The sequence below is a fragment of the Capsicum annuum genome, chromosome 8, assembly GCF_002878395.1.
Source record: "Capsicum annuum cultivar UCD-10X-F1 chromosome 8, UCD10Xv1.1, whole genome shotgun sequence".
NCBI lineage: Eukaryota > Viridiplantae > Streptophyta > Magnoliopsida > Solanales > Solanaceae > Capsicum > Capsicum annuum.
Genome location: NC_061118.1, coordinates 160,369,162 through 160,377,493, shown reverse-complemented (window position 1 = coordinate 160,377,493; position 8,332 = coordinate 160,369,162). Strand labels below are relative to the sequence as shown.

Below are 8,332 nucleotides of genomic sequence, written 5' to 3'. Positions count from 1 at the left end.
ATATAGGTTTGGGTAGGCAAGAATTTAAGATTGATGTTTTGGTTGGATGTTGGAATGTGCGTGTGAATGTTTCTTTCTAGTTTATCGTATTTAATTCAATTGTATAATTTGACCGGGGAATGCCCCGAAGTATCTGTATATATTTATTCACCGGGGAATGCCCCGAGGTATCATGTACCCGGAGGACATTCGTGGTGAAGGCCCGAGGCGTCGGGTAGAGCATTAGTTCAGGATTAGCGTAGGTTTACTTTCAGTCCCTTTTTATTTCGGGTTGTAATAATTGGACTGGACTTTACATTTCGGGGTGTTTTGTTTTGATTATTTTGCGTGCTTCTTGTGTGGTCCATACATTTCTTAGTGCCAAACAGTCGATACACTCTACCAAGCGACCGTGGTTGAGCCACGGGATCGAGGGGTGCCTAACACCTTCCCCTCGGTCAACAGAATTCCTTAGCCGGAGTCTCTATTTGCAAACCAGTTTAAAGAGTCAAATGGTTTTGAAAAGGATTTTCCGATGGTGACTTGGCACACTAGATTATGCCAAGTGGCGAATCTGAATAAAAAATGTAAATAATCCTTTTCCGAAACGAATTTTCATTTCTTGTCACTTAAATAATAAAATCCTTTCGAACTTAAAATATAAATCTTTTGGAGTACGTAAAAAGCGTGTGACAAAGTTCAACTTCCTACTGTAGAAGTAGGATGAAACATAAACCTCTCTATGACAGCAGCTACGAAAGGATATCATAACTCTGATGCTTGCATTTACTTCTCTAGACACAGTTTAGTTCAAAAATTTGATGAAGAAATATTTTGGTAACAAAAACCAGGGTTGCTTTGCCTGTAAGAGAATATGTGGTGATCTCAAGCATTCAATTTGCTATTTTGGTTGACTCCTTGAGCACTTCAAGTAACTTTCTGGTTTCAGTCGAAACACATTCCCTATCAAACAAAGTAGATACAACAGCAACACCTTTCAGGTTTGGGACCCCTAGTCCCATTACAGCCTGAGCATTAGAGATGCCTATGCCGCCAATGGCTACAACTGGTAATTTGGAAGACAGACAAACAGTTTTTAGGCCATCCAAACCAATCGTCTTATTGTTCTCTTTCGTATTGGTTGGATATACACCACCAGAGCCAATGTAATCAGCGCCATTTCTCCATGCTTGCTTAGCTTGCTCTGGTGTTTTGCATGATACACCAATGATTTTGTCAGGCCCAAGAAGAGCCCGTGCAACTTGAGCAGGCATGTCAGACTGCCCAATATGAACACCATCAGCATCACTAGCAAGAGCTACATCAATCCTGTCATTAATCAGCAGAGGGACGCCGTGAACTCGGCATATTTTTAAACAGGCTTTTGCTGATTCCAGAAAATCACTAGTTTCAACCTCCTTTTCCCTGCAGTTTTAAACAAGAAAGTCCACATCAATATATGATTTGATGAAAATGGTGGTAAGATATCTAAGAATAAAATGCTCTAGTGGGGGCAAAGATGTAGAAAGAGTATAATTCTTATTTCAAAAGTCGCCTTTTCTATCAAAAACTCCGTGTACAGTTAAACTACGCCATATAAACTGAAATGGAGGGACTAGCTTATAACATCCATAAGTCTAATTTCTGAAAATTTTCTTCTAAGCAATATTCTTATTAATTTCTATGAGCTCGAAAATGCATGATTCCCTCTCTTTTTTCATGCATGAAGATTTAATGGAGGACCAGATTATATGCTATATAACACTGTTACGATGTCAATACTCTCACCTCTGTTAAAAGCTCTCCCTTTCGGTCCAACAAAATAGGATGAGGCTTTAGTGAATGTGACCAAAGATTACCTAAGCTACTGCAACCTAAGCATGAACTCCTTACTTTGAGGAGGATTGATAGGTAGAACTTGTGATAGTCCTAATACTTATTGATCTCTCCACCCTAGGTTTAGTAAAATACAGTCCTCAGTTCTTTCTTACTCTGAGGAATCAAAAGGAAGAATCAGAGACGGAAAGAAAGTGAACCAATTTCAAAGAAGCACCAAACCTCAGCTGAATAATGGTGGCACCTCCTTCTATGGCAGCCTTTACCGCATCAACTATTGAACGACCCCACTTTTTGTTCATCCTGGAGTCGGTGACAGCATAGAGAAAGAGATCAGAAGGATCAAAAGGTCGTCGCTGAACAGTACTCTTAAGCTTCAAAAGATGATCCATAGGACCTTGACAACCACCCCCAATAGTAATGTTCTTACTATACGACAAGGCTGCTTCGACATAACGTTTAGCTACCTGCCAACACCCGAAAATATATAAAATAAAAGATGCATCATTTGGCAAATAAGTTGAATCAAATGAAGCAATGAGCAAATTCTATAATCAACAGAGAATCCAACAACAGTCTTTTTGATTGTCACGGACCCACAATTATTTAAAAGAAAGGAAGTTGGTTGGAGGGTGAATTGACTACCTGATGTCAAGAGTTTTTGAATGTACTCTGACCCCTCCTCCCACTGCCTCATTAAAGATACAAGCATGAGAAGGGCAAACAAAAAACAACAGAATGTTGTTTGTGCTTGCACCTTAAGGGGTTTTTTGGATCGTAAGGACTAGTTATCTAGGGATTACAGTGCAAGGATTGTTATGACATGACAAAATATTTAAGGTTTCCATAAGGCGAATAATAGTGGAGGTTTCTATATTGTTTATATACGGATCGTCTATATTAAGAATATTAGTGTTTAGATACACATTCTTATTTCACCTTTTATTCTACATAGAATCCCACACAAGTTATGCAGGAATTAACAATAATACAGAGCTTAATATCGCAAACCAAAAGCTGCATCTATTACACAGAATTTTATACCAGAGGTTAAAATTGTATTAGTTATGCAGAGATAGTGTCTAGTCTATGGCCACCTCATAACAGACCTGATAAATCCCAAAGCTTTCAACAAGTTCATTATAAAATCCTGACCTTGTGCCAATGTACAATCAGTTTTGCAGCAGTGGATAGATTTGCATACATCCAGCTGGCATACTAAGTCAATTACCTTAACAGCAGAAAGCATTTGAGAACCCTTTGCTAGTTCAGCTGCAACAGTAGAAGCCAAAGTGCAGCCAGTTCCATGAGTATTTGGTGTCATTATGCGTGAGGATCGAAGCTCATAGAAATCATTCCCTATAGGATCAATTGAAAAGACCATAAATATATGAGTCCATGTAGCCATTCAAGAACCATGCAAGCTTTCACATATGAACAAAAACAAGCACGCAGTTAATACCCAAAAATCTCAAGAAATTACTAGACATACCATCATAAAACACATCCACAGCATCAAGTGAAGCAGGGAGATCGCCTCCTTTTACAAGTACATTTCTATTCAAGAATTAAGAGATTTAAACACATTAGAAGACAAGGTCTATTGTGGACCTCTGCATAAAATATCAGCAAGAATACTAGATTGAGCATGAGGGGCTTGTTGAATTTGTTTAGAGGAAATGCATGTGGTGGTGTTGTACAGCAAATGATGGTTAGAGTGATTTAAAAGGCATTTGATTGAATCCCGACAAAGACAAAAACATTAGTTGATTTTCTTCCCATCTGTCCTAGCCTTGGTGGACAAAGCTATATGATACATGTTGCTGGTGGGAGGTGGCAGGTATCCTGTGGAATTAGTTCAGGTGCGCTCAAGCTGGCACGGACACCACGGTTATCAAACAACAAAAAAAGGCATTTAGTTCTCTCTTTTATGTGAAAGCTATTCATGATAAAATAGTTTTGGCCATATGTTGTACAAGGTCAAGGTATCAATTTCACTATTTGAAAGAAAAAATCTCAAAACTAACCTTGGACCAATGTCATGTATTGCTTTTGCAGCAAAACGCATGTCAGCAATTGTTTCCAATGGCACACCGCCTAGTAAAGCAGACGCCTCTTTCAAATTTGGGGTCACTATATCAGCCATGGGAAGAAGTTCCTCTCTGTTATCAGAAAATGAAAGGCTGTGGTCAGACATGATTATCCAAGAAGTTGAAACACAAATAATAAACTTAGACGATGGTTCGTGATTTTACAGCATACAACAACAACAACAACAACAACAACAACAACATACCCAGTCCACACCATTACCTCAGATGAAGTAGAGAGGTTGTTTCCGATAGATCTCTGGCCCAGGACAAATAACAGTATAACAGGCAAAAACATAAAAACAAACAACAAAGGGGTTTGCGTTTACATTTTACAGCATACAAATGTGAATAGACATAATGATAGTCATGCTTAATCCAAACATGCGATAATAAACCAATAGATAACATGTCCATACAGGAAGTTTAGAGCTTGTTGTATATTTCATGAATAAGGTAGCAGAAGATTTAGCAATTAAACATTTTTTTGATAAATCCACATTTGAGTTTACATGGAGAACATGAAAAGAGACCATTACTCTCAGGTGACCTACCTAAAGCTATCCAAAATAGAGGGACCAGCTAACATATGTCCACTTGTGGATACCATGACAGGGTCAACCACCAAGGCTGTCTTCAAGCATTTGATAGCAGCGTAGTCAGTGTTGTTGGAATTTCAAAAACAAAATAGAAATATTGAGTACCTTGTACGGGGAATTCCTTCAGACTTTGGCAGAGGGTTTTCACTATGCCAGTTGACGGAAGCATGCCTGTTTTCACCTAAGACAATCTTAGTGCTGTAACTCAACATAGAACATTGAGACAGTAATGGAAATTGAGATTGCTTAGTCCTGATAATGTTGTTATACTCTTTCCGTGTATAGCTTGAATATTGGATCAAGTTGTATAAGTAGTTGTGCAACATATACAATCTAGAAGACATGAATAAAGCATTTGAGTCAGGTATGGAGGTGGCTTAATGTTGTTAAAATAACCATTCTTTTCCACCTCTCACATGGTATAAAAATACCCAATATAAGAAGATTATAATCCCCTTCACGATCAGACCCTAGTATCCTCAAAGCTAACCAAGCATGGGACTCTCTTTTATCCCCTTAGTATCCAGGAACCAAATAGCCAATTAATTCTTTACATTAATTTCACATATATGGCGACATTTGGATTTCTAAAGAGAAAATTGGAAAAGAATAACAGCATGATATTTAACCAATATGCATCACTGAAGAAAATGGTCCTGATAATTCAGAAAACCAGTAAATTAGCCAATGATTTCCTTTAAAGGGATGTTCTATCTAAATTACTTTCAGCCATCCAACCTTTCTTCCTAAAATTATCCATAAAAATTCTTGCTAGGCGGCTATGAATTTCTTAATATGTCATTTCATGTCATATGTTGTGGGCTAGTGGCAAGCGACATTGGTCTTTGGAGTGTCCCTAGATCACTTAAAATGTAAGTTTTATACAACTAGATAGAAAGTGATTAATTCAACTTTCAATGAGAACTGAATACACTGGGTGTGTTGTTGTTATTGTTGAACGAGAACACTGAAAAACACATAAAAGCAAAGAGTTTGAAGCAAACAGGGAATATAATCCTATTATAAAAGTTAAGCACGAGTGAACCTGTGCTGGAAAATCTTAAGAGTATAAAATTAGCAATACATGAATACTCCAAAAAAGAATATACTCATATTCCTGTCTGTGCAGCATCATACATGACTCTTATGTGGCTAAAACTATTGAAAATACAATCAATGATCGGGACTTTTACACTCTTCAATTGATCGAATCAATGTATACCTTACAGAAAATAACATTATCAAATGGATGTGAACATTATGACATTAACATGATATACTTACAACATTGGGAGGCATATCGGAAAGGACCGACCTCAACTGCTCCGCCACAAAATCCACTGGCACAATATTCACACCCTAGAATAAACCACAACAGAATTCACAACGGCGAACACAATAACAAAATATTAGTAATCCCTCTGTCCCAATTTATGTGACATTGTCTTTGAAACTTTGAACCTGAACTTGGACATAGAAGCTTTAAGTCTTTTGAAATAGAAATTATATATGTGAAAACTACAAAAAATGATACAATAAATCACAATGGTTAATAACTTAAAAGCATTAAAATGCATATATGGACTCTCGAAATTCCAATTGTGCCGCAACTTAAAACGTTTAAAAGGCATATAAGAAAATTTCAGTCAAAGAAAGACTTGATTGACTCTCCAAATTCCAATTGTGCCGCATAAATTGGGACGGAAAGAGTAACAGACTGTAACCTCACGGAGAGTATTAATTAATACCTGAACCCCTACGGTGTTTTGAGCAGTAACAGCAGTGATGACAGTGGAGCAATACACTCCCCTAGCAGCACACGCCTTGATATCCGCTTGAACACCTGCGCCGGCGCCGGAATCGGAGCCGGCAACCGTCAGAACGTGAGGAACTCTAACTTTGGACTCATCGCACGGCGTTGACGTGGAAACTTTATCGTCTTGCATCGCCTTGATATGCAAAAGCCTATATTGATGAAAACTTCTGATACAAGCTGCGCTGGGACTCAGCTGAACTGGAATCTAAATAATTGAAATCCGTATAAGGATCAAATGTAGCTTTTTCATAGCAGGTGCGCAGACCTGCTGGGATTATAGTCTCAAGTTGAATGAATTTATACCTTCAAACAAATGCAGTATTTAATTCCGGATATTCCAAGTTATCCCGCATAACGAACGCTAAATATGTTCGAGTATGAAGAGAAGGAATGAGAATTTTTACCTGAGGTTTAGGAGTGAAGGAGCAAGTGGATAGAAGGTGAGAACACAAATACGCCATGTGAGAGATGGAAGCTTTTTGGAAAGTGGGGGGAGTCCACGGGTACGGGTCACTTTTTATCCGTGAGACTATGTGACTCTTCACGGGATATGTGGCAAATATTTTTTTATTTTTTTTTAGATTTCTGCATTGAACTTTTTTGGGTAAACTCAAAAATACCCTCTCTATTTTTTAAAATTGAGATATAACCCTGCACTAACAGCCACAATTTAATGACCCATTTTTTAATTTTAAAATCAAACCCGACCTGACCCATATTAAAAGACCAAATAAATAGCCACAATAGGCATTTTTTCACATACCTAAGGCTTCCATCCTGACTTCTGTATGATGAATGTTCCCAACAAAATTGCTCCTCTTCCCCAAAAAAATTCTGTAGGATGAATTTTGAGTATGAATTACATGGTGAAGTTATTGTAAACCAAATTAATACAGTAGTTACCCAACTCTAAGTAGGCAAGCCGAAGGAAAAGATCTTCCCCAGAATACGAATAATCCTGCATATCTAAAAGATCACCAGAGCACACCATACACCTAATTCCCGCCACATAAGCATAAGCAGTGCAAGAACAATTGTTTAAACACAATCTTTTCATATTCACTTGCACTGTCAAGGCAAAAAATAGCAGCAAGATCAGGCAGTTTTAGTCCACTAAACTTCAAAAATCCGTCCTGCAGTCCAACTCCATGAGACGATATATTTCCCTTTTGCTGACACAGTAATTCAGTTCGCCTCACACAACCACCTGTCCAGTTTCCTTTGCTCCATTTGTCTCTAGACTGTGGCACAAACCCTGTTAAGCAGCTGTAAATTGGGGACTTATTCTTGCTGCAGATTGTTGAAGGTCCACATGGTGGATGTACCATTTTAGAATAAACTTCCCAAGCTGGAGCTCCATCGGTCCACTGCACAACTTGAACAGATCTTGTAAACTGAAGCTCCCCGAAAGTTAGGAATGAATTATTTGAAAGAAAGGTGAAATATGTGGTTCCCTCTTGAAAGTCTTGCTGAAAAACAAACTGAATTACACAGGACGCTGCATCTATTAAGGGCAATCCAATGAACTTCAATCTATTCCACTTCCCGGTTCTATAGTAGGGAGTAAATTTGTTCCATATGAAAAAATGAGGAGAAAGTTGCTCCGAGATTCCAACAGAAAAATTTCCGGTGAGGGGTCATTTTCCTTCTGCCAAAAAGACGAGAGCCATCTCTTTCCAGTTATCCTGTTAAAAATCTATTCTCATTCCTGTTAAAATTCATCCTACAAAATTTTGTTCGGAAAGGGGAATGGTTATGTGAGAAAATGCCTATTATAGGTATTTGTTTGGTCTTTTAATATGGGTCGGGTTGGGTTTGATTTTAAAATTTTTAAAACGGATCATTTTAAATGAATTGGGTTATTCTGTTAGTTGAGGGGTACATATGTAAAATTAATAACAGCGGGGCATATATAACCTCTAAGTATGACTGTGAATAAATTTGGTCAATTTTTTAAAGTAGGGTTTTTTTTTTTTTTTGAACCCTTTTCTCAACTTTTTTTTTAAAGTAAG

At 37.8% G+C, this 8,332-nt stretch overlaps 1 protein-coding gene across 6 annotated transcripts; it reads right to left on the bottom strand.

The window, feature by feature from the left end:
• Positions 1-742: 742 nt before the first annotated feature.
• LOC107839915 (thiamine biosynthetic bifunctional enzyme TH1, chloroplastic) lies at positions 743-8,093 on the bottom strand. Of its 6 annotated transcripts, XM_016683576.2 has the most exons (11): positions 7,229-8,093; positions 7,084-7,154; positions 6,253-6,525; positions 5,789-5,863; positions 4,610-4,685; positions 4,460-4,535; positions 3,843-3,977; positions 3,308-3,372; positions 3,047-3,174; positions 2,038-2,282; positions 743-1,404 (listed from the first exon to the last, which is right to left on the bottom strand). In XM_016683576.2, the coding sequence occupies exons 3-11, from the start codon at positions 6,448-6,450 to the stop codon at positions 873-875; spliced, it is 1,530 nt and encodes a 509-aa protein (XP_016539062.2). In that variant the 5' UTR covers positions 6,451-6,525; positions 7,084-7,154; positions 7,229-8,093; the 3' UTR covers positions 743-872. The 6 variants fall into 6 exon arrangements, with proteins under 6 accessions (XP_016539062.2, XP_016539060.2, XP_016539061.2 ...); XM_016683574.2 differs by lacking the exons at positions 7,084-7,154; positions 7,229-8,093 and adding an exon at positions 6,725-7,021; XM_016683575.2 differs by lacking the exons at positions 7,084-7,154; positions 7,229-8,093 and adding an exon at positions 6,725-7,019 and having other exon boundaries at positions 6,253-6,623.
• Between the last annotated feature and the right edge of the window lie 239 nt (positions 8,094-8,332).

What these genes read in the sequence shown, in the direction of transcription:
- LOC107839915 (XM_016683574.2), bottom strand. Translation starts at nt 6,781, where the DNA reads ATGGCGTATTTGTGTTCTCACCTTCTATCCACTTGCTCCTTCACTCCT. An exon ending in CCGATATGCCTCCCAATGTT is followed by an intron (nt 4,686 to 5,788) that starts GTAAGTATATCA and finishes AGATTGTCTTAG; the next exon opens with GTGAAAACAGGCATGCTTCC. An exon ending in ATACATGACATTGGTCCAAG is followed by an intron (nt 3,373 to 3,842) that starts GTTAGTTTTGAG and finishes ATTCTTGAATAG; the next exon opens with AAATGTACTTGTAAAAGGAG.